At 46.8% G+C, this 25,649-nt stretch overlaps 2 protein-coding genes across 12 annotated transcripts in view; one reads left to right on the top strand and one right to left on the bottom strand.

Moving 5' to 3' along the window:
* ARL3 (ARF like GTPase 3) overlaps positions 1 to 4,186 on the bottom strand; it is a 32,647-nt gene extending 28,461 nt beyond the window's left edge. Inside the window, exon 1 of the mRNA XM_008530955.2 lies at positions 3,896 to 4,186. Coding sequence (XP_008529177.1) covers positions 3,896 to 3,898 — 3 coding nt within the window. The 5' untranslated portion in view covers positions 3,899 to 4,186. The remainder of the gene's footprint in view (positions 1 to 3,895) is intronic.
* SFXN2 (sideroflexin 2) lies at positions 4,098 to 24,475 on the top strand. Of its 11 annotated transcripts, none has more exons than XM_008530951.2 (12): positions 4,098 to 4,339; positions 14,871 to 15,055; positions 15,239 to 15,409; positions 16,522 to 16,620; positions 17,420 to 17,495; positions 17,818 to 17,903; positions 19,182 to 19,242; positions 19,632 to 19,698; positions 20,349 to 20,398; positions 20,738 to 20,787; positions 22,376 to 22,423; positions 23,254 to 24,475. In XM_008530951.2, exons 2-12 carry the CDS (start codon positions 14,886 to 14,888, stop codon positions 23,351 to 23,353), a joined length of 978 nt encoding a protein of 325 aa, XP_008529173.2. In that variant the 5' UTR covers positions 4,098 to 4,339; positions 14,871 to 14,885; the 3' UTR covers positions 23,354 to 24,475. The 11 variants fall into 11 exon arrangements, 7 of the variants coding, with proteins under 7 accessions (XP_008529173.2, XP_008529175.2, XP_008529176.2 ...); XR_546666.2 differs by having other exon boundaries at positions 4,106 to 4,339; positions 22,376 to 22,582; XM_070557368.1 differs by lacking the exon at positions 4,098 to 4,339 and adding an exon at positions 4,485 to 4,848.
* Positions 24,476 to 25,649: the final 1,174 nt, after the last annotated feature.

The raw sequence follows: 25,649 nt of genomic DNA, 5'->3' as shown, positions 1-25,649 counted from the left end.
CCCTTCTTTGAAAAAATCAGTAAATAAAAATACTGCATTCTTCAGGCTGAGACTTTTTAATTTTTGAAATTGAATAATTAAAAGAAAAACATAAGTTTTCTTCATCTTCAAAGGAGAAGCAAGGCACAGATGAGAAAGAAACGATTCTAACCATAGCTAAACTTTATTCACCTAACGGTATAAAAAACAAGACTGCTGCATTTCTAACGAGTGATTTTCTTCATCAAGAAACGATAACTTCACACATTTCACCTTTAAGCGAAATTACAGAGAAATTGAAAGTTCAGTTAATATATTCCTCAAGCAAGATGATAAATGGCATCTCAAGCACGGTCTAGGGAAGACAAATGCAAATACAATACAGCATCATATTAATCCAACTACTGAGGACAGAGGATCACAGGATTATCAGGGTTTGCTAAATAGGGAAGAGGATATTTATAGATACCAGGGTTCTGCCTGAAAGGTACAAAGTAAGCTGATTTAAGAGGCTGGACGAAACAGAGCAGACTAAGTCTATTCTATGCTTCCATCCATATATGTCCATACTTTATTTTAAATGTCAAATGAAGTGAGACAGCTATTAGAAGTTACTTTTATTATGGGGCTGAGTTGTGCAATATAAATACAAGGAAATGAATTTTTTAAGTGTATTTTTGGTCAAAATAGCCATTCATTCACTCATTCATCATTAAACACCCATAATGTGCTCCAATTACAATAGTGAGCAAAGCAGAAATGATCTTTATGTAGGATTTATACTCCTATGACGTGAAATAAAGGCAATTTAAGAAACCAGAACTTTAGTTAATTGTATATTGTACGTGACCAGCATGCATATATACAAGTTGTCTGCACCCTGGTGGACAGAAATGGTCTGACTCAGCCACAGAACATTTAAACAAACTTTTCTACAGGCAAATCATGAATAGATGTGCTGTTGACTACAGACATTTTATCTGCCTCAAAATCAGCTTAAACTCAACTACTAGCAGAGGCATGGCGCACTGACCTAAAACGATGCACACTAGGTCATTCAGAGAAACTGGGGTGGAGAAGGGGAGAGAGGAATGTGTTGGTATACGGATAATATACGTGGCTGTGAGGAGCAGCTAAAACGTAAATATTAAAACTAGTAAGCAAACTGTCAAGTACACTCACTCCCCATAACTAGCTTAAATGGAAATGACTTCATTTTTACCTCTTTAAACTAACAAAAAAATTGTTGCTGCTGAGAGAGACCTTAATTTCCAGGAACTCCCAGAGCTTTGACAGGCAGAACCTCACCCAAACCTTTTCTTCTTTCTTCTCATCTCGCTACTAAATAAATACAATGTTTCCAGAAGAACAAAATATGGGCATCCCCTCAGGAAGAGTAGGTTCCCACTCACAAGAGTTCTAAAGAAAGGAACACATGGACTTTGCAGTTTCACTGACTTGTCAACTTCCCTCTATGTGTAACCCCTGGCACAGAGTCATCTAGAAAATGGGAACAATACTTATATCTCAAGAAAAATGCTATGAAGATTAAAGGAGGTAATATACGTAAAGCATGGTGCATAACAGGTACTCAAAACAGTAGTTGTATTTATTTCTTTTTACTTTTCACTGACCATTTTCTGACCAGAAAACAATCTTGGGAACAATCTTTAAATGTTGAACATGCTTGATAATGACCACTAGGTTCACATATGTGTAAAAAGTACTCTATAAATAATTCCTGAATGAGTCATCTATTAAATAACAATGATTAGTTATGCACTAAATTACTGTCATTTTAGTATTTCACCAAGGACTTGGGATCGTAAGTCAGGGGTAAAATAATTTACCCCAAATGTTCAGAGAAACCAATAATGGGTTTTTGTTGTAGTATGCCAAATTAAAAAAAAAATTATGTATTAGTCATAGCTGAAGGCTTTAAAAAAAACCCCCAAAACCTGAGACTCACTATTCAGCAGTACAGTTACCATGGGGGCTCACGGGATACCAGATGTGACACACTGAATCACACCACTGACCGTTTAAATTCCGCGTTCCACTTTCAGTTCTAAGAATAGCTCACACTTTTGGAGACAGAGAAGAAAATGTATTTGGGAAACCAGATAAAAAATCCAAAAGAATTTGTCCTAATTTCTTATTGTTCCTTTTAGGAAAAAAGAAAAAGTAAAACAAAATCTGTCTTGATCATTGAATACAACAGTTGTATACAACAGTGTTGTATACACTGTCAACTTGTTGTATACAGTGTCAATCTGCACCTGGAAACACGAGAAGTGGTTAATTTATTGTGGCCTGTAATTACAAATTAAACAATCATGAAATTACATAGTCCACTTAATTGATAAACAAACTGGGAAAAGTTAGCCAACTCATTCATGATATCTCATTCTCTGTTGGCTTGGCATGTCTTTTCATTTCAATTCTAGTTATTTTCTGTGTAAATATTTACATTTGTACTCATTTGTTGAGAAAAAATTAGCCTTTAAATGGACAGCTCATGTATAAACGATTAATAAAAAGAAAACATGTAAAAATCTGTTTCGCCTGAGGTTAATAAAACTGCAATGTAGCAAGTGTGAAATGGGACTGACAACTTCAGATCAAATAATTCTACTTCTTTAACAATCTGACAATGTAAAATCAATTGAGATTTTTTTCTATCAAAATTCACTCTTTGCATAATCTGACGAAAGCTACAGGTATTTTTTTTTTCCTGTGGACATCTAGCTTTTTCTTGTTTCATAAATCAACAGACGTGGTTCAACATTTCGGAAAGTCAAAAAAGGACTGGGGTTGGTGTAGGGAAGTAACTATAAGTTTGAGGGCTGGCTCCCTGCAGCTGGTAAGCCAACCAATCTGCTCTAAATACTTAAAAATCATATTTTCTCTGACTAGCTCTAAATCTACTCAATTTCATTTTAACATCCTCCAACTAAGTGCACAGAAATCAACAAGGAACAGAGTGTCAACGGTCAAATCTGCCGCACATCAGAATTCACCATTTGGGAAAGCTTTAATTAGGTCTGACAGAGAAAAGGCTTGCCTCAAATTGACGGCCACGCTTCAGTTTTAATTTCCCATTCTTTTTAGTTTGGAGACCCCAAGCCGAGATGAAGACCTTTGGTTCCGGTGTGTTCATATGCAAAAGACGGTTGCAATAGGTTCCGAAGGAAATACTAGGGACCAGGCAGCAAATCTGCCTCCATCAACACGGATTAAGTACTGAAGGGAACACTGGTCATCACCAACAACCAGACTTTGCAGAACCCTCAGCAAGTAACTAACTCGGGACTGCAGAAGCGCGCCCGCCATGCAGTCACCGAGGCGGCGTAAAATCCACCAGGCATCCCTTCCAAGCGGCACTTCTTTGTGTTCTGGGATTTACACCCCTCCCCCCAGAGGCCCGCACTCAGCGAGGAAGAGGAGAGCGAGGCTACTATCTCCTCTGGTACCGCCAGGGCGACCTCAAAGACAGTAAGGCTGGCCATTCTCCCCGCTTCTGGCCCGGCCCCGGCGGACCCCCCGGCGGCGTGGGGAGGCCGATTCCCTGGGAAGATCTAAGCCTGCGTGAGGAGGCTGCTCTCTGCAGCTCCTCAGATCCGCCCTCATCCCAGTCCCCAGAGTAATGATGGAGCCCGGGCTCCGTACGCGGACAGCCACGCACACTTCCAGCCCCTTCCTTCAGCTTCGGACCCTTTGCAAGCCCCGCCTTCCTCCCCAGGCCCAGGTCTCCCTCGGGGCTCCCCGCCACCCCCCAAAACCAATCTAGGACCCAGACAGCAGGCTGAGCGCCGTCCCATTCCCTCCTTGGCTTTAAGCTCAGTGCCCCGCCCTGGGCCTGGGGACGGGCGGGGGCTGACCGGCCAGCTCCGGGGGCCCAAGCCCCCACACTCACCATCCTCCCGTCGAGTCCCTCCTCCTCCTCCTCCTCCTCCGGCGGCCTCCCCCGTTACCAGGGGCAACTGCTGCGGCGCCGCCCCCGACGTCTCTCGCACGCACAGCGGAGGAGCACAGCAGCAGGACGGGGCGGGGTCCAGCTCCGCTTTCTCCGAAGTGCGCAAGCGCGCCAAGGTGTCTCTCCCTCCCGCCCCCCCCCCCCCCGCGCCCCCGCCAACTGCGCAGGCGAGAGGCGGCTGCTGACTTATAGAGACCCGGGGAATGGAGAAGGCTCTCCCACGTGGCTGGCGGGGGCCGCCGGGCCTGAGATTGGTCAGGCAGAAGGCGTGTGGGGGCGGGGCAAGGGGCGGTTCCTGGGCGGTGGCCCGAAGTGCATCCACGCCTGACTTCCAGCGCGGGCTGTCTGGTGGCAGTTGCCTCAGTACATTCCTCTCGGGACCAGGTAAGGGGTCTTGGGAGGAGGCCGTCCGCCGCATCTATTGTCAGTCCCCACATCCCGGGAGGGAGCTTGGATTTCAGTCCTGACTTTACCCGGGCGGGGCTGCGGCGCGGGCTGGGCTGCTGTGCGGGCTGGGCTTCCACCTGCCGAAGCCACGTGGCGCAAGGAGTGGCCTGGGGCTGCCCATGGACGTCTCCCTGAGGACCCCCGGCGCTTTCGAGTGCCAGGCTGAGGTGCAGGGGTGTTATGGGTTGCGCACCCATCTTCACACACCTGTGTTAGAGTCCGTGATGGAAGAGTCCCGCTGGTGGGAGGATGTCTGTCGGAGGGCAAGAAGCACCCTGGAGACTGGTCCTGAGCGCTGAAGTGAGCTGACAGCGGGGGTGCAAGGCGTTTTGGAATGGCTAGGTTTTGCTAAGCTACGTTGGACCAGGCGGTGCGCCCTCGGCAATCCCAAAGGAGGCAGAAATGGGCCTGCAGTTCCAGGCAAGGAAGAACGAGAGGGCTTCTGGGTGAGTTGGGAGGTGTTACCCCCACTCCTTCCCCTGCAGGGCACGGGAAGAAGAGTTATCACGTATGTGCCAGGTCGTATTCTAGACTCGGCAGACAGAGCGGGGACAAAGTCTCCCCTTATGGAAATTACATCCTTCCTAGTGAAATGCTTTTCGTACAAGATTTTGTTTCATTCTCACAACCCTAGAAATTGGTTGTTTTAAGGGATACACTGGTTATTTTAAGCGATAAGAGTCGGGACTTGAACTTAGTTCTTTCTCACTCTTGAGAAAGTGCTTTTAAACACTACTGTATTGTCCAGGTAGAAGGAACAGAGTGGTTTAAATTTGAGATGTAAATCCCGAAGTTTTAAGAGCTGATAAAGTATGGGCACGGATGATACACCTGGAGGTTTGCAGATGTGTGTGGCTCTTACCTCACTGGGTTCTTGTGAGGGTTATGTGAATTATCATATGGCAAGTACATGGAACATTGCCTGGCACATAGGAAGTGCTATATAAGGCTAAGCTATTATTAATATAGTCTCATCTAGATTTTTGGGCTTTGTCCCTCTTCCTGCCAGCAGGCTTTCCAACCTAATTAAGACTATTGGAATGAAGGCACATTTTCCCTGAATGGTGCTTAGCTATTTATACATTCAACTAAAGTATTGTTTAAACATCTGCTACCTGCGTACCTGCTTCAGATCCTTGGAGAGAAGACACAGTTCAGAACCTTGACTAAGGTGTAAGATGAATGGTTAGTTCCATTCTCACTGGAATACACATGCACTTCTACAGTCCACCCATCTCCAGCCTGTTGATTCTTTTTTGAAAAAGGCAAGACAGCCTTCTCTTTCTAAGTTGTCTGGTGTCTAACGTCACGGTGCCTTGGAGTCACGTGAGTGGACGTAGGCATATAGCTGGGCCAGCTCCTTTAATTATTAGTCTCATTCTCCAAATTTTTCTAGTAGGCAGCCTTGCCACCAACCTTCGCCTATCTCAGCAGTCTTTGTGGCTGACCTTCTTGGGTCTTTGGCCACCTAGATCTTCCTGTGATGTGAGTACCAGCGATCATATTTTCTCTCTCTCCCTACCTGGGGCTACAAACAGGGAAATCTTGGGACTTCTCCCCACACACCGCCCTTGCAAGAGGTTATATCCCAGAGGAGGTTTGGAAGCCTGTTGTGCGAGCTCTGATAGTGTTTGCCAGAGAAAATCAGCTCTCTCTGGAAGGATGAGCATTACTTCAGGAGAGGTAGTAGGTTATTTGTTTTTTTCTCTTTTTTCTCCCTCTCTTTTTCTTTCTTTCCTTCTTCTTCTTCTTCTTTTTTTTTTTTTTGAGGAAGATTAGTCCTGAGCTAACATCTGCTGCCAATCCTCCTCTTTTTGCTGAGGAAGACTGGCCCTGAGCTAACATCTGTGCCCATCTTCCTCTACTTTATATGTGGGACGTCTGCCACAGCATGGCCTGATGAGCAGCGCCATGTCCGCACCCAGGATCCGAACTGACGAACCCCTGGCTGCTGAAGCGGAACGTGCTCACTTAACCACTGCGCCTCCGGGCCGGCCCCTCTTTCTTTCCTTCTTAAGATAAGCACCCTGTAGCTGATAGAGGACCTATCTAGGTGACCCTAAGCCTTTTGACCTTGGGAAAATAACGCCCTAGCTATTGTTAGGTTTTTGGATGGATAAACAGGACTGCATCTGTTAGTTGTTCAGCTGTCATGTCTGCCACAGTGCTTAGCGCAGGAACGTGTGTGGCACAGATGCTCAGCATGCTGGCTCAATCAGTGTGAACCTGTCTAGGTGTTAGTTTCCTCTTCTGTAAACTGAGATCTTGGATCCCTAACGTCTTTGACCTGTGACATTCTCTAATCCCAGAAGGAAAGGGAGGTATCGGTCAATCACCTGATTGATTTTCCTTTCCTCCCTTGTTCCCAGTAGTGTTGGAACCATGTTCCTTCAAAAGTGAGGCCACCCTGGACATGAGAGTGAACTTTTTAGGGAGTACTAGTTGTGGCTTATGTGGGAAGAGGGAGAGTAACTGTGCAAGAAAACTTAGAGACCAGATAGGACCCAGTATAGGTGGGGTAGACAATTTGCAGCTTTGTGAAAGCAAGGCAGCTCTTACTTGTGTAACCAAGGCAGGTTCGGAGTTTGAATTAACAGAGGTGACATCCTTGATGCCAAGAGAACCCCAGAACAAGTTGGAATGCATTTCAGGCAGGCAGTAAGTATTTTTAGAGGACAGGTGAGCGCTACAGCATGAACCTTACGATCTGTCAGTGGAGGCAGACTTTACACAGATAACTTTAAATAACGAGAAAGTGACAATCACAAAAGCCCGGCATGCCGCAAAGGAGGACAGGACGCTTTGGGAGTATGTAACCGAAGGGCTTGATTTTGCCCTGAAGGAAGCACAAAACTGTCCCCATTGAGGGCAATGGTGTGGGGGGAAGTGTTCCAGACATGAATTTAGATTGGTGTTTTTGGCCTTATGTTTTACATAAGACAGGGACGCGCAGGTCCCATCCTGACCTCCGTAGTGAAGGCAGAGGTCCTTGCATAACTTAGCAAATGATTACCGCGACGTGGTAGAAGTGCTTCCATTGTGAAAGACAGAGGACTTTCCAGTGCTGAGTTGTTGGGTTGAGGGTGGAGAGAGATGTCCGAGAAGTGTGTGTGTGTGTGTGTGTTTTGAGGTGGGGGTGGCATAGCGTTTTGCTCCATGGGGCTGTCTCCCTCGGGTGTGAGCATGGGCCTCTGTAAGCCAAGGCGGTGTGTGATCTGCTGGCCAGGCCGACTCCTTTTGGCTTCGTGCAGAGTCAGGAAAGTGAACTCTTTCCCCTCCCACTCCTGGGTTCAGTTAGGACTGGGTGCAATGCCTTCGGTCTTTGAACCAGCCTGCAGGAGGCCAAGTCAGCCTGTCCCTGGAGGGCAGGGCCCAGAGCTTTCTCCTGGGCTCCGTGGTGGAGCAGGAGAGGCTGAAGTTGGAGTTCCGGCAGTGGACACTTGCTGTCTGGCTGCTGACTTCTTCAGGGGTTGCCGCTCAGTGGGTGAGTCAGGGCTGGGCAAGGGTGCTACGCAGATTCCACGCCGGGCTTCTTCCTCCCGGGGCAATGACTTACCCCCAGCATATCAACTTGCGACATGTCTCCCACCCTAACAAAAAATCTAAAAACTGACCACCGCTCCCCCTTTACCCCATTTGTTGCTTACTCTTACCTCCTGCCTCTCTGGTTGTTCTTTCTCATCTTTTTTGGCTTCCTTTTTTCTTCTTGTCTCTTAAATATAGTGGTTTGTCAGGGTACGTCCTCAGCTCTACTCTTCTTCTATGTATTCTCACTGGAAAACTTAAACTACCTCAATGCTGCTGACTCACTGTTTTCTTTCTAACCCAGACCTCTGTGCTTTTTTTTAAGCCTAAATATCCAATTGCTGACAAACTGGACCTCTTAGTCAGCAAATACTTGAATTCTTGTGCTGGGCACTGAGGCCACGGGGGTGAGCAAAATGGACGCAACCTCTGGCTTCAAGGAGCTTATGGCCTGGTGGGAAGGTAGGCATTAAGTAAGATAAAACCACACAGTATTGCGACAAACTGGCATAGCTCTGAAGACAAAGTATGGAGCCAAGAAAGCTTACAGCAGAGCACCTGATCTAGCTGCCTGGGAGGAAGGAAGGGGTCCTTCAAAGGATTCTCTGCGGAAAGGAGGTTTAAGCCGAGATCTGAAGGATGGGTAGGTGCGTCCTTGTGGGTAACTCTAGACTGTCTCTGGAGAGCAAAAGGCTACTTTTTTGGGGGGGATAGCTAGAGTCCTTGAAATTATTTGCTAATGCATCTGCTTTTAAGGCTGCTATTTATTCTGAGATAGCTTTGCTGTAACTTCCCTTGCTTCCTTTGCTGCAATAACCCAAGGGTTTGTTGTTTTTTTTTTTTGAGGAAGGTTAGCCCTGAGCTAACATCCGCTGCCAATCCTCCTCTTTTTGCTGAGGAAGACTGGCCCTGAGCTAACATCTGTGTCCATCTTCCTCTGCTTTATATGTGTGATGCCTACCACAGCATGGCTTGCCAAGCAGTGCCATGTCCACACCTGGGATCCGAACCGGCGAACCCTGGGCTACCAAATCAGAACGTGTTCACTTAACCGCTGTGCCACCGGGATGGTCCAAACCCAAGGGTTTTTATTGAGGTGGTGGTCTTGAGTGGAATTCTTTCATTTACCACCTAATATAAAACATTTAATTTGGGCCAGCCCCGTGGCCGAGTGGTTAAGTTCGTGCGCTCTGCTTCAGTGGCCTAGGGTTTCACTGGTTTGGATCCTGGGCATGGACATGGCACCACTCATCAGGCCATGTTGAGGTGGCATCCCACGTAGCAGAGCCAGAAGGACCTACAACTAGAATATACAACTATGTCCCCAAGGCTTTAGGGAGGAAAAAGAAGGAAAAAATAAATAAAAAAATAAAAGATCAGGCACAAAAAACAAACATTTTTTATTAGATCTGTGGCTTCCATCAGCAATGCGTTTCCTTTCCCTAATATGCAAATACTGGCTTTGTTTGCTCAATTCTGTGAGTGCTTTGGATTTAGATCATCGTATAACTCAAGAAGATAGCTTTTAAAATCTTGCTCAAGCTGTGCCTGTGAACTTGTAATTTAATGTACATGGAAAATCCTCAGTTAAGGTGATATTTTCAAGAAAAAAGACAAATGACCTAGTCACGGAAGATATAGAGTTAAATCTGAACATTATTCCTATAAAAAAAAAGTTATGAGTAGGTGTTATTTAGTGACGAGGGGAAGGAATAGCATTCTGGACAGAGAATAGCATTTGTTAAGAACCTGATACAGGTGACCACCTATTGCATTTAAGAAAGTCCCATGGTGGGGCCAGCCCTGTGGCATAGTGATTAAGTTCAGTGCATTCTGCTTTGGTGGCCTGGGTTCAGGGGTTTGCATCCCGGGCACAGACCTGTACCACTTGTGTCAGCCATGCTGTGGTGGCGACCCATATATAAAGTAGGGGAAGATTCGCACAGATGTTAGCTCAGGGCTAATCTTCATCAGCAAAGAGAAAAAAAAAAAGTCCCATGGTACAGCAGCGTGACTATAGTTAATAATACTGTATTGCATATTTGAAAGTTTCTAAGAGAGTAGATCTTAAAAGTTCTCATCACAATAATAAAAAACTTTGTAACTATGTATGGTGACGGATGTTAACTAGACTTATTGTGGTGATCATTTCATAATATATGCAAATATCAAATCATTCTGTTGTACTCTTGAAACTAATATAATATTATGTGCCAATTATATCTCAATTTAAAAAAAAGTCCCATGGCACTTGGAACTCAACACGTGGAAAATCAAACTCACTGTTTTCTCCCTTAAAGCCTATTTTTCTACATTCTCTCTCTCAGCACATTATTGCCCAAGTCAGAAACCCTAGGTATCACTCTAGATTCTTGTGATGTGTCTACTTGGCTAGGCCAAATGAAACCCCCCAGGATCCCCTCTCTGGCATGTTTCCACTCAAAGTGGGCTGAGGGAGAAGTCACCATTTTGTGGCATACACACACCTTCTCCCAGGTATTTGATCAAACACTAATTTAGGTTCTGTGGTGAAGGGATTTTGCAAATATAATTAAAGTCCCTGATTGGTTGGCTTTGAGATAATCTAAAGGGAGATTATCCTGGGTGGCCTGATTTAATCCGACGGAATCCCTTTAAAAGAGGGCTAGGCCCCCCACGGGTCAGAGACTCGAGCCACAGCTGGGCCTGCATTGCTCTCCTTCCCCCAGGATGGTCCCATCCTAACTCCCTGCCCTGCTGGCTTCAGGCTTGCTTAGCCAGCTCCCAAAATTACGTAAGCCAGTTAGCTAATTCCTTGTACTGTATCAATTTTTATATATTTATCAATATCATATATATATATGTATATACATGCATATAAAGGGTATGTATATATTCTACTTCCCTGGCTGAGCCCTGACTGAGAATATTCCTCCTATACCCAATCGCTTAGCAAGTCCTCAGATTCTGCTGCTTGAACAGGTTCTCTCCTTTTGTTCGCTGTCTCTGTTCTGGTGCATCTGGCTTCATTGGAGCCCCACTTCTTCTTGCCTGGATTATTGGGATTCCCTTCCGGCTGGTCTCCCTGCCTCCTATGAGGTCCTAACACACTGTGTTTATTCTCAAACAGTTGCCCAAGGTGTTGTTTCTAAACTACACATCTGATCTTGTCACTCTTCTTAAAATCTTTTAATGGCCTCCTGAAATTTTCAGGCAAAAGTTCAAAAGCTGTAGCTTTTTTATGGGACTTTATTTTCTCTCCTCTCTTAGCATGTTGATTATTCTTCTTTTGAAAATTTTTTTAGTGGTTGCCTTAGAGTTTGTAATATACATTTACAACTAATCCAAGTCCACTTTCAAATAACACGATACTTCACTGGTAGGGCCAGTACCTCATAATAGAGTATTCCCAATTCCTCCCTCCTTTTCCTAATAGCGTTGAAATATTGCACATATATATATATATGCGTATATAGCATATGTATACATACCGTCATTCAGTTCACTTATTTGTAAGCTAAAATCACCAAATACATTGTTGCTATTATTATTTTGAATTAACTGTTATCTATTTGTTAACTGTTAACAATTAAGAATTACATTTTATTTTACCTTCATTTATTCCTTCTCTGGCACTCTTTATATAGATCCTAGTTGATGATCTATATCATTTTCTTTCTCAACTAGATCCTATGTCTATGATGATCTATGTCATTTTCTTTTAACATCTTGCAAGTCAGGTCTGTTGGTGACAAATTTCCTCAATTTTGTTTGTCTGAGAAAGTCTGTATTTCTTCTTCACTTTTAAAGGTTAATTATGCTGGATACAGAATTCTAGGTAGATGAGTTTTTTTTTCCAACAATAAATATTTCATTCACTCCACTCTCTTCTTGCTTGCATGGTTTCTAAGAGAAGTCCAATGTAATTCCTATCTTTGCTCCTCTATAGATAAAGTGTTTTTTTCCTCCATCGATAGGTTCTTTCTTGATTTTCTTTGTCTTGATTTTCTGCAGTGATTCTGTCTTTAATTTTGGAAGCTTCTCAGTCATTATTATTTCAAATATTTCTTCTGTTCTTTTCTCTCTTCTCCTTCTGGCATTCCCATTGCATGTATGTTACACCTTTTGTAATTGTCCCAAGGTTCTTACATATTCTATCCTGTTTTTTAAATTCTTTTTTCTCTTTTCAGTTTGGGAATTTTTTATTGATACATATTCAAGCTCACTGATTCTTTCCTTGGCCATGCCCAGTCTATGGATGAGCCCATCAAAGGCATTCTTCATTTCTTTTCTTTTTTTTTTTGGTGAGGAAGATTGGCCCTGAGCTAACATCTGTTGCCAATCTTCCTCTTTTTGCTTGAGGAAGATTGTCCCTGAGCTAACATCCATGCCAGTCTTCCTCTATTTTGTAGGTGGGATGCCACCATAGTGTGGCTTGATGAGCAGTGTGTAGGTCTACACCTGGGATCCAAACCTGTGAACCCTGGGCCACTGAAGCAGAGCTTGAGAGCTTAGCCACTATGCCACCAGGCTGGCCCCCATTCTTCATTTCTGTTACGGTATTTTTGGTTTCTAACATTTCCTTTTGATTCTTTCTTAGGGTTTCCATCTCTCTGCTTACATTATTCATCTGTTTTTGCATAATGTCCATGTTCCTATTGCAGTCCTTAACATGTTAATCATAGTTATTTAAAATTCCTGGTCTGATAATTCCAAAATCTCTATCATCTGGTTCTGATCTGTCTCTTCAAACTGTGTTTTTTGCCTTTTAGTATGCCTTGTAATTCTTTGTTGAAAGCCAGATGTGTGTGAGGTTTTATGTTTATCTGGTGAGGAGTTAGGCTGTGTTTATTGTTTGCTGAAGGTCTAAGTGTCAAAGGCTGACATTTCCTCTCCCCGGTTGTCTTTTGAGTTTCTGGAGCCTTCTTCTTAAGTTCTGAGACTTGCAGTTCTTTCTGTTGTTGTTTAGCTCTCCGTGTTATGATGCAGGAGCCCTGTTGTTGCTGTGGTGAAGTGTGAGGGGAGGGAGAGCGTCTTATGATTAGGGCTCAGTCTTTGAGGGAGCCTGCACCCCTGGATCTTCACAAGAGCTTTTCAGGCTCTCCTCACCCCTTTAAGTGAGACAGGAAGGCTAGAAGGGGCTGGAGTTGGGTGTTTTCCTGCCTCCAAGCCAGTTAGATTCTGGTAAAATAGTTCCCTTTGAGGGCAGACCTTGTTAAGAACAGAAGGCTCTGGCTGTACTTCCAAATGGCTACTTTTCCCATCTCTCTGCCAAAAGCACTAGGGGGTTTTTCTCTGATCGTCACCCTGAGAACCTGGTGGGGCTCCTGGAGGTAAAACTCCCCAAAATGTGGGCCCCCCCCAGACCGAGTCCTCCTGGAATTTTTAATAGTCAAACTTGTCCACACTGAGCGTCCAGCAATTTGTCGATTACAGTTTAGCTTTTCCAGTGCTCCCTGCCCCAAAGGCGGGCTTCTGCGTCTGGGGAACTGTGATTCCCTGTAGCTGCCTGTCTCTCCAGGTTGGAGGTGGTAGTTTGCCTTGTGACCTCAGTTCTCTGATGGGTCTAAGAAGAGTTGGTGATCTTCAGTTTGTTAGCTTTGGTCTTGTTGTGAAGGCAGGAGTGACAGCTTCCCAGCTTTTTACATATCAGACCTGCCTTAGCTTTTTGAGTCATGGATTCCAGAACCAAGTTGTAGGCAAGGGTTCTGAAGTAAATCAGGCTGAATGAAACTCCTGGCTCTGCCACTGGGTAGTGCCTGTGTGACTTGGTAAAGTTACTTATCTGTGCCTTGGTTTTCTCATCCATAAAATGTGGTTAAATTCAAGAGTATCTGTCTTCTAGGGTTATTGTGAAGCTGAATTCAGAAAATGCCTGTCAAGCACCAAGGAAAGTGTCTAGCACAGAGTAGAGCTCAGCAAGTGTTAGCTGTTGTCATCGTTGTCAGGTTTCCATAGGCGCTGGGTGCTTTCACCATTGGCTCTTCTTTCTGCCTGCGATACCTGTCCTCCATCTATCTAGCATTTACACATCCTTCAAAACATTGCTTATTTCTTGCTCTCACAAAGCGTGTTCAGAATCCCTCATCCATTTGAGATAAGGTGACCATATAATTTATTGGCCAAATTTGGACACTTTTGAAAGTAAAAAAGGGTGCTGTTAATAATTATCCAGGACAGCAGCCCCAGGCAAACTGGGAGATATGGTCATCTCAGTTTCAGATCCCTCTTCTCTGGCTTTCCACTGCTCCCAGTGTCTGCCAACAGCATTATTCACACTACTGTACTTATTGACTGACTTGTCTGTTTGCCTCCCATTCTGTAACTCTTCGAGGGCAGGTGTGGTACCTCAGTCACAACCATGGCCCGGGATCTCTCACAGGGCTGGCATGCGCCACGTGTGCACGTACACACACACAAAAACACACTGAAATGAGGAAAGTGATTATGCCTTGTTCATGTCATCCTTTATCTGTGATTGTTTTACCTTTAATGTGATCCCATGCCTTCTACCTCCTTCAGATAAATCCGTTCTATCTTCTGGGGCCTCACTTGCATTCCACCTCTTCTAGGAAGCCCCCTTTGATTGCTGTGCCCCCCTATCTGTACTTCCTCTCCTCTCCTGTACTTACTGTTGCTGTACATAAAATATACTGTTCCATGGATGGGCTCTCGTTCCCCAGTCAGACTCAGCTCCTCAAAGACAGGCCTTGTATTGTCCCTTTTCCCGGTCTCCCAAATGGCCTGATCAAGCACAGGACTGGCCACCAGCAGGCACTCAAGAAACACATGTTGGTGCCCAATTGCTGAGTCTGGTGGCCTTTCACTTGGACCTCCCCAAGCTGAGTCAGGTGATGCTAGTGGCTGGTGAAAGGAGGCAGTCTACAACAGTGAGAGGTGCTCAGGACTTCTGGGGCAAGCTTTGATTTTGGAGACAATCTTTCTTTTTCCTCTGTTCCTTAAGCCCACAGTTTTGTGTATGAGCAAGATGGAAGGTGACGTGTCTGGCTTTAACATCGATGCCCCCCGTTGGGACCAGCGCACTTTCCTGGGGCGGGTGAAGCATTTCTTCAATATCACGGACCCCCGCACTGTCCTGGTACCAGAGCGGGAGCTGGACTGGGCCAAGGTGATGGTGGAGAAGAGTAGGTGAGTGGTTAGGGGAAGGGAGCTGGAGGCACGGGGGTGACATTGATGGGTCCCCTAGGGAGGAGGTGGAGACTAAAGATGAGGGAATAGGCAGAGAACTCAGGAAGGAGGGAGAAGTGAGAGCAGGGTGACTCAGGGCAGGGGGACTGGGAGGTAATTCTGCCTGTTGTCCTTGGGTGGCAGGACGGGGGTCGTGCCCCCAGGCACCCAAGTCGAGCAGCTGCTGTATGCCAAGAAGCTCTACGACTCGGCCTTCCACCCTGACACTGGGGAGAAGATGAACGTCATTGGGCGGATGTCCTTCCAGGTCCCTGGTGGCATGATCATCACCGGCTTCATGCTCCAGTTCTACAGGTGGGAACCGGGAGCCAGGCAGTGAGAGGTGCAGCTGCCTGGATGATGTGGGTCAGAGGACAGAACCATGCTGACATAACCAACCTGACCTGGTTTCTAAGTGTGTATACTATAATTACCTCCTCTTAAGAATGGACCGTGAGGCTGGAGGTCTTCAGGCAAGACAGGTGTTCATAACCTTTGATTGGAAAGAGTGAAAAAAAGTATTTAAAAAAAAAGGAGCCATATTATGATAATAATCATCATCATCTTTATTGATCCCTTCCCAGATACCAGGCACTGTGCTAAATTCTTTGCATATACCAGCTCCTTTAGTCTTCTCAGCAACCCTACTGAGAGGTACTATCATCATCTCCATTTTATAGATGAAGAACTGAGATGCTAGAGAGGTTCTGTAATTTGTCCAGGTCCACACAGCCAGGAAACATTGGTGCCTGGATTTTAACTGAGGCAGTCCTCTCTGGAATGCTCAGTGAATAAGCTATCCTAATTCCTTCTTCAAAAGTACTTATTAAACAATGTAATTTAATGTATTTTTTATCATGTAATATTCCACTAAAAAAATGGGAAGACCCTTTCAGGCCAGTTGGGGAGAGAATAAACTTTCTCTGCAGCTCCTGGATGTGTGGCTCCTCCCCTTTCCTCTCTTCCTTCCCTCCTCGTCCTGGACACATCCATTTGTCCAGTTATTGAGCCAGGCCTTGGGCCAGGTGTTGGGAATATAAGGACTTTAGTCCCTCCCCTTAGGGAGCCCCCAGTTTTGTTGAGGAGACCAGGAAGTAAACAGTTTCAGTCCAGCTTGCTAAGTGGTAGGTTGTGGGGAGAATGTGGGGTTGTGGGAACAGGGAGCATGGAATGGCTGACTGTGTCTCAGGAAGGGCAGTGGAAGGGTCGAGAAGGTTCCAAGGAAGAAGTGCTCTCTAGGCAGAGCAGCGTTTAACCACATACAGAAGTAGGGAGAGTGGATATTCCAGGCAGGGGGCCAGCCTGTGCAAAAGCTCAGGTGCATAAAACAGCATGGGAGCTGTTGAGGGAATAGCAGGTGATGTGGTTGGACTGGTGTGTACCAAGCCCTCTGTCTCTCCTGTTCTCCGGGCCTCCTTTCCTGGTAGGACGATGCCGGCGGTGATCTTCTGGCAGTGGGTGAACCAGTCCTTCAATGCCTTGGTCAACTACACCAACAGGAATGCAGCTTCCCCCACATCGCTCAGGTAGGAGAGCTGAACCCCAGGAGAACTGAACCCTGGTTCAGGTCATGGAGACCTGAACTCCATGTGGGTCTGGAGCACGTGGCTGTCCTCTTGCCTCTGGAGGTACAGCCCTTCTGAAGGGTTCCCGGCCATCAGTCCTCCCTGGGCCGGTGACCAAGTCTCCCTTTTCAGGGTTTGGAAGTATTTTCTTAGGCTGACTAGGAGAGTATCTTCTTCCTAGACCAATTCAAAATGTGTTCATTCATTTATTCTGCAAATATTTCTTGAGTGTGTTTATATGCCAGGCATGGTTCTAGGTGCTGGGGATCCATTTGAGTGAGATGTGTGGTCCTTATTCTCAGGGAATTTAAGGTCTTTTAAGAAAACAAGCACAATAATCTCAGGCTGTGATTGCTGCCATTAAGGAAATAAACAGGGTGACAAGATCAAGAACAGCAGAGGGGCGTCTGTGTAGATCGGCTGGTCAGGGAAGTCCTTTCTGCAGAGCTGACGTTTCAGCTGAGTTCTGAAGGAGAAGGATTTAGCCAGGCAAGAGCCCAAGGAAGAATTCCCCGGATAGGGAGCAGCAGCATGCAAAGCTTCCGAGGCAGGAGAGAGCTTGGCATGTTTAAAGTACTGAAAGGAAACCAAGGGGGCTGGAGCATCGTGAGTCAGGGGCCCGGTCACAAGATGAGGCTGGGGAGAGATCATGTGAGCTTCTCAGGCATGAGGCCCCGTTTCCAGACTTTCTCACTCAATCCATGGTCTTGCCCTCAGCCTGCAGGGCTCCCCACTCCCAAGCATCTCTCTCCTTCACCAGGCAGATGGCCCTTTCCTACATCTCAGCTACAACCACTGCCGTGGCCACTGCTGTTAGCATGAACATGTTGACAAAGGTATGGTCTGGGGCTGCTGTGGGCACGGTGGCCACTAGGGGGCAGCAAAGTCCTAGGGAAAACCTCTTCCTCGAGGCAGGGGACATTTCTCCAGACTGGGTTAGTTGGGTATGGCCAGAGCCCAGCGAAGAAGTGGGAAATACAGCAGGGCTGTCCCCAGATTGGTCTTTCTTGGGCCTTTGAGGGAGTCTGGGTTCCCAGACTGGTGTCTGGATGTGTGGCAGTAGCGAGGTCTGATTTCTTGTTTTATAGTCCTTCATCCCTCTCCATTTCCATCTTTCAGTGAGCCTGAGCAACTCCCATTGTTCCCTTTCACCAACAGAAAGCACCACCCCTGGTGGGCCGCTGGGTGCCTTTTGCTGCCGTGGCCGCAGCTAACTGTGTCAACATTCCAATGATGAGACAGCAGTGAGTACAAGGATCCCTTTTCCTCCCTACAAACCATGAGGTTAGGGGAGGGGCAAGAAACCAAGGCAGCGGGTGGCTTCCTGGGGCAGAGGTGGGTGTGGGGAGGGCTGCTGGGTTGCACCCCTGAAGGGTCCTTGAGGATTGGCTGCTCCAACGGTGATGGCCCCGGGAGTGGTGGGTGACTTAGGTCTGATCTGTGGTGAGTGTTCAGGGAGTCATTGTTTGGATGGTGTGGGATCGGGGGATAGGGTGGATCTGTGGGGTTTTATACTAGATCATGTCCTTTCTACTACAACTGTATTTAAGTCGTGAACTCTGCCTACTTCCAAAGCCCTGGGGATGGCTTACAGAATGAAATGCAGCAGAGTGAGGTGTCCAGAGATAGAACAGGACCAAGAAGCTTTGAAAGAAGCCAGAGGAGTAGATAGTTTTCCAGGCACCCGGCTCTAAGCTTCACAGAGGAAAGGTAAAAGGAAAAACCCGTTGTGTCTCATTCTTGTTTCTCGACTAGAGAAAGCATAGCTGTTCCTCTGTTATAAAATTTAATGATGTAATATATGTAAAGCGCTCAAAACACTGCCTGGAATGTAACAAATGCTGCATAAGTGTTAGCTATTATTGCTGCTGTTGTCATCATCCCCTCCATCGTCATCACCAATATCCACAAGCCACATTTTCTTGGGATTACCAGCAAATGGAAATTTATCACAATAGACCTTGCAGAAAGAGCATACTACCTGAATAGTCATTGCTCCTCTCCTCTCTCCCTCTCCCACCCAGCTGCTCCTTCCCAACAAATGAGTGAGTCCCAGTCACCTACCTGGGCTTGGGTTTAGTCAAGAACTGGCCTGAGAATGATCATGAGAGCAGCTACTGTTTGCAGAGCAGTACTCTGTGTCAGGCACTGGGCCAAGCGCTTTGCAGGCATTACCCCATTTAATCCTCACCAGGTCCTATGAAGTGGGTGCCATGATTATCCCCATTTTGCAGGTGAGGATAACTGAGTCTTTAGAAAGATTAGGAGACTTGCTCAAGAGCATACACTTACTCTGCAGTTTCAGGATTCAGTCTGGGCCCAGGGCTAGCTCTCTTAGCCACGTCCTTAGATCACTTCTGAGATAGCATTCCTTGGAGTGCAGAAGGAAGACCAAAGGGCTAGGCTGCAGGAGGTGGCTTCCTAGAGCTTGGGTACCCTGGCCTTGGTCCCCTGGTGTGTCACATTGCTGGCAGGCTTCCCACACCCCTTTCTCACATCCAGGAACTCCTGTCTGTGTTTAGGGAACTCATCGAGGGCATCTGTGTGAAGGACAGGAATGACAATGAGATTGGTCAGTCCCGGGTGAGTAGAGGGCTCCCTTTGGGGTAGGAGGAGAAAATCCCCTCTCCCACACTGTCCTGTCCTTGGTGGTCAGAGCGGGCCTGGGCTCCATTGTAGGATTGAGAAGGCTTCTCCCTGCCTCCCTCCTCATTCCCCATCGAGTTTCTTTACATTTCTCTCTTCACAACAGGCTTCTCATGTCCTTGCTCTATCATTTATGATCCTGAAACCATAAAAGTCTGGCTGGGTAGGAGAGGGTTGGGTGAAGTTACTCAGTCCCTGGCAGGCCCGTCCGTTCCCCTTTACCATCTCAGACTTAGCCACAACCCTGACCTTGACCCAGCCCTCTGGTGCAGCCCGGGGATACTGGATAAGGTCATTCCTGACAACTTACTCTTTTCTGCCCACAGAGAGCTGCAGCCATAGGCATCACCCAAGTGGTTATTTCTCGGATCACCATGGCAGCCCCTGGCATGAGTAAGATGGGGAAGCCCTCCCATCCTGGGGGACCCTGGAACACGTGGTGGAGACCTCAGCTACACCCAGCTTTCGGGTGGGAGGTGGGACCCCAGCCTCTACAACTGTGCTCCTCACGCTGTTTGCTTGAGTGCTGAAAGCCACAGGAGAACCGCACTGTAGTTCTTGGAACATCAATTAATCAGAGATTTGGGGGAGATAGTTACATTCGTTCAATAAGTATTCCTTAAGTACCTTCATTGTGCTGGACACTGTGGGGTGCTAGGGAGATAGTGGTAGAGAAAATAAATCCCCTGCCCTGGTTTTGCTTCCAGCAGGGGTGCATGACAGTAGGAAGCAAAACTTACTTGCAGGAGCCTTCAAAGACAGTTTTAGTTGTGAGAAGGGTGCCGTGGGCCTGTGGTACTTGTCCTCCTGTTACTGCAGGTGTGCAGGTTGACAAGTTTGGGAAGCACCCATCTGCTGGGACTTGGGAGAGAGGTCGGGGGTAGCCCTGCCTATGTAGTCTTCTGTTCTTCTCCCAAATGAAAAGTATTTTCTGGAACTTCTGGGGAAGAGGAGGGAATCACTCCTCCCTGATCTGACTTTGCAAAGGGGTCTTGAGGAAGGCCTTAGAGCTCTCCCACCAGCTTCCCCCTGGTCTCTTCCAGTCTTGCTGCCAGTCCTCATGGAAAGGCTGGAGAAACTGTGTTTCATGAAGGTAAGTGGGGTTCTCACTGGGGTCGTCTCTGCCCAGAGTCCCCCAACCACACCTGTGCATGGGGGCTCTTGACTCTCTTACCCTTCCCTCTAGCTCCCACCCTTCATCTCACTCGAGTAGGGCCCGCACCAGTCCCTGCTGGCTGCCCGTTTCAGACACCATGCCTGGTTTCTTGGCCTTGTCTGCAGAAAGCAAGGAGAACCCCCTTCTCCCCGTTCAGAGCCAGGACTTTCATGCCTCCGGGTTTCTAGCTGGCTGATCGCTGGCAGGGCAGGCGTGGGGTTCACCTTAAGGTAGGTAAGTCCCATGTGGGTCTTTCTTTTGTTTGTTTTTGTGCAGAAAGTCAAGGTCCTGCATGCCCCATTGCAGGTTATGCTGTCTGGGTGCTTGTGAGTAACGTGTTTTCTTGGTTTGGGTTCTATGGAGGCTGGGGCACCCCAGATCTGTCTTCTTGTGTCACCCGTGTTGGAGAACATGTGCTCCCTTACCTGACTTCAAAAGTATCCGAGCTCAGAACACCTGTGGTCCATCTACAGGGCTGTTGCCCCATCTTTTTTGAGGGCATCAGGCTCGCTAGGCTCTATGCACACATCTGTGTGGAAAGCTGCGTGCTTGGGTGTCCTCCTGTCCCAGGGTCTCCCCTCTAACCTTAAATCTGGAACAGTTTTAGACAAGAGACAAAAATTATGAGGCAACTCCACCACAAAAAAGAAATGATAATTATGTGACATGATAGAGCTAATGCTGTGGTCGTTCTCATGTCATGTAAGTGTATGAAATCAACATGTTCTACACCTTCAACTTACACAATGTTACATGTCAATTACATCTCTAAATAAATAAGTAAATAAGTAAATAAGATGAGACAAAAATGATGAGACAGCCTCCGGCTATCAAGTGTCCCATCCTCACCCAGGAGGAAGACACCACAAGTCATGACAGGTGCCTGCCACTGACTGGACATGTCCTGGCATTAATCGTGCTTTGCAAGGCTAATGACAACAACAACTAACACGTACTGAATGTTTTCTGTGTCTCTCGCATGCTAATGCTTCACGTCTATAATTGCACTTAATTCCCTCAACCCTAGAGGTATGTATACTGATAGACTGTCATCATCTGCTTTTACAAATGGAGAAACTGAGGCTTAGAGAGAGGAAGCAACTTGCCCAAGGGTAATAGCTGGAGCCGAGATTGGACCCTGGGCAGTCTGACATCATGCTATACTATCTTCTGCTAAATGAGTTACTACTGAAGGAGCGGTTACCATGGGCCGGGTGCTGTACGTCTGTTATCTCATTTAATCCTCACAGTAACCCTGCAGGGCAGGGACTCTTGTCCTCCCTCTGCTGTTTCAAAGGTGACTTGCCCCACGATTGCGCAGCTAGTACGTGGCAAAGCTGGAATACAAACCCAGGTCTGTTAGATTCTCAGATCCTGTAAGACATGATTTTGGATCCATGTCATCGGAGAACTGATTAGAAATAAATACTCTCAGGCCCTTCCAGAACCTCCTGAATCAGCATTGCATTTTAACAAGCTCCTCGGGTTATCTGTATGTACAGTGAAGTTGGAGAAACTGCCCTTTACTGCTCTCCGACAGCCCAGGTGTTCAGTGAATACGGGAACAGGACGTTGGGTTTCTGCCCCTCACTGCTTTCCCTGCATGTCATCGGGTACTTGTGGTCTGTAGGGCTGCTGCTCATGCTCCTTTGTGATTCTGTTATCTTCTTCATCTGCTCGAACGCCAGAGGTGGATGTGGGGTGAGGGACGGGAGGTGGAGGGGGCGCTGATTTTATCTCATGCCAGAATGAGTATCCCTGCTGAGGAGACCAGGAGAATGGTTGGAGGGAGAGGAGCTCTGGGCCTGCTGGAAGGCAGGCCAGGGGAATGGGCATCTCCCCCTTCCTTTGGGGGGCTTGGGATGGGGTGTGCACAGGCCTGCCCCTGACACTTTGGTTTCTCCTTTCTTCCAGCCTCATCTTCATGGTGCCAGTGGCATGTGGGCTTTTCCCACAGAAATGGTATCAGCTCTTCGTTCTTCACTTTGTTTTACTGAACAGCCTGTCTCTGCTCTCCCTGACCTGCCTGCTGTCCTGAAGGAGAGAGGGAGGGGCAGGAAGGGCATCATTTGTCCAAGGACAAATGCCTATCAGCCTAAACTCTGGGCTTCTTAACCCCAGGTGAATGGTAAACCAAAACAGATCTCCAAGGGGCAGAGAGCTGAGTTGCTCCCTCCCAGTGGAGCAAGGGCTGCCTTGGAGAGCAGATGGGGGAAGAACAAGAGACCTTCTGTCCTTGCTCCTTGGGTTATTAGATACATCTCCCCTGGCTGGATCTGGCCTTTGAAATTGAGCAAGGAGGTAGGTACCTATTCTGGCTCACGTTTGCCAGAGGGTGGACGACTTGGACATTTCTACTTCCTTTGCGTGTCCTGGAAGGGGAGGAGGGGTTGAGTAGGGATGATGGAAAAGGGAAAGGAAGCATGAAACTGGGATGCAGAGGGAAGACTAGCTCCAGGAGACCAGGTGTAGCTTGAATATAAACTGAGAAGATGCCGGTCTCCCCTTCCTTAGTAATCTTGGTACTTCTTAGTCATCTGCTAGACATCTCCCGTGTTCTGAGCATTGTGCTTGTAATCTTGTACAGAAGATGGAAGTTTAGCACCAGGGAGAATGAGTCAGGCCTGAATAGAAGTAAAAGCAACATTTTGTGGTATACAGAGGCCATTAGTAATTCTGATGGAAAATCCAGAAGGGCTTCTTAAAGGTGGCATTTGAGATGGACTTTATCTGAGGGTAATTTGCTGCTTGTCCAAGTGCATGCTCATAACCCCCTTCTCCTCTCTTCTCAGTGAATTGCCAGTTTCCTACCTGGAACCAGAGCTCCAAGACACCATCAGGGCCAAGTATAGAGAACTCGTGCCTTATGTCTACTTCAATAAGGGTCTCTAAATGCCCCATCCCAGCAAGGACCAGTCTATACCCATATTCACCAGCTCCTCCTTAGCTGCTGTGTATACCTGTGCCCTCACTCCTCTTTGCCAACATGGCCTGAAGGCCAGAGTGGATTGGCGGGGGGCGGTGGGGAGGAGGGGGCGGGAGGATGCCTCGTGCTTCCACCCAGGCACCTGGTTTATTGGACTCCAGGGGATAAAGGTGAACAAGGGGAGCAAAGATCAAGTCTTCTGTCTGCTCCATCCTTCACCCCCATCCCCTGGAGACCAGGACCCCCTCAGGGAGAAGTTGCTGAGACCTGGGGGGGACACTGAAGCAAACCATTTGGAGAAATCAGGAAACTTTTGGGATTCTGTTTCCAGCCAAGATTAGGGAAGAGCCCCTGGGACAAAGAGATGCTCCTGTTCCTCTTCCCTCCTCCTCGTCTTCTCAAGCTGTGGACCCTCTTACCCATGCAATTCTAGCTAACTCAGGAAGGGCTAGGGAAGAGGTCTGTGTCACCTTGGGGCTCTCCTGCTCTCTTCCTCATTCTCCTCCCCATGCCCCCTAGTCCGAAAGCTTCTTTGGGAGAGCTGCTGAACTTGAGTTTCTCAGGCACGCAGGAGTTCTTCATGCTGAAAAAGCTCCGTGTGAGGCAGCAGAGTTTCAGGTGCTTCAAACCCTGTCTGTTGACACTGACTTTGTTCTCCTGCCCTAAAATCATGTCTGATTTTACTTCTGTGTTTAAAAGATAAATCCACTAACTGTGAGTAAAAAGGATGTATGTAGGCATTAACTCCACATTGTAATGGGTATGATTTCCAGGCTGCCTCCCTTCCTCAGCCCATTGGGTTAAACACCAAAGACTGGTGTGTACTGAATAGGAAAGGGAAGGTTTATTTGGACACTGCTAAGAGGAAATCAGCCAGGACCAAAGAGCCTTAAAGGACACACAGCAAAGCACAGCTGCTCGCCCTTCCCAGGTTGGATTCTATAGGCAATTTCTCAAGCTCTGGGGGCGGGGGCGGGCCTGTTATGGCTTACTTGAGATCAATGTCTGTATGAGTTTTGTCTAGTAGAATTTACTGACTGTTCAAAAGACATCGCTGTGAATTAAATAAATTTCTTGAAAGAGCACAATGACCCTTTTACAGACTGAGTTAATAATGCCTGCGTGGAAAGCAGGATCTGGTCTGACTTGGGCCTTAGTGTGGAGGGAGGGTATCACAACTATAAGGGGAACCTGTCGGATGCCTAGAGGCCATTGTTCATTTCCCGTATTACAGAGGAGAAATCCCCCTGTCTTTGCTGGATGCTCCACAGGACTACCAGGACGGGAGCCATATTGCTCCAAAGCAGGAATTGGCAAACAACGGCTTAAGGGCCCAAATCCAGTGGGGTTTTTTTGTGCCTGGGAACTAAGAATGGTTTTTACATTTTTAAAGGGTTATAAAAAAGAAAAATATGTAACAGAAGAATATGTAAGAGAGACTCTATGTACGTGGCTCGCAAAGCCTAAAATATCTACTTTCTGGCCTTTTACATAGAAAGTTTCCCCTGAAGTGATGGTTCTTAAGAACATGCATCAGGATACCTGGAGGGTGTGTTAAAACGCAGATTGTAGGGCCCCATCCCCAGAATTTCTAATTATGTAGGTCTGGAGTGGAGCCTGAGAATTTGCATTTCTGGTAATTTCCCAGTGATGCTGATTCTGTTGGTCTGGGGGCTGCACTTGAAGGACCACTGCTCTAAAGAGAAAGGGCGTCCTCCCTGAGGCCAAGGTGCTGGCTGCAATTTGATTTTTTTCTCCCTATTTTTAAAAATTATTATTTATATAACAGATTCGTCCTTCTAAAGTACACAATTCATTTGGTTTTGGTATGCTCACAAAATTGTGCAACCATCATCACTATTTAATTCTAGAACATTTTCATTATCCCCAAAAGAAACCATACCCATTAGCAGTCACTCCCCATTTTCCTCATCCCCCTGCCCCAGGCCCTCGCCCTCAGCCCCTCTGATCTACTTTCTGTCTCTGTAGATTTGCCTATTCTGGACATTTCATATAAATGGAATCACACAGTATGTGGCTTTCTGTGTCCAGCTTCTTTCACTTAGCGTAATGTTTTCAAAGTTCATCCATGCTGTAATATGTGCAATGTGATTTTAGCTGATGTCTAAACGGAAAAGTCTGTGTCTTTGAGCTGGCTTTCTTAGGAGGTCTGGCTTCAGCTTTGCCCATTTCCAAAGGCAAATAGGAAAAATATTACCAGAGCTCGGAAGCAATCCCGCACTGATGTTCTTTCAAGAACGG

The sequence above is a fragment of the Equus przewalskii genome, chromosome 1, assembly GCF_037783145.1.
Source record: "Equus przewalskii isolate Varuska chromosome 1, EquPr2, whole genome shotgun sequence".
Classification (NCBI taxonomy): domain Eukaryota; kingdom Metazoa; phylum Chordata; class Mammalia; order Perissodactyla; family Equidae; genus Equus; species Equus przewalskii.
The sequence above is the reverse complement of the archived record's forward strand: the minus strand, read 5'-3'. Positions and strand labels throughout refer to the sequence as shown.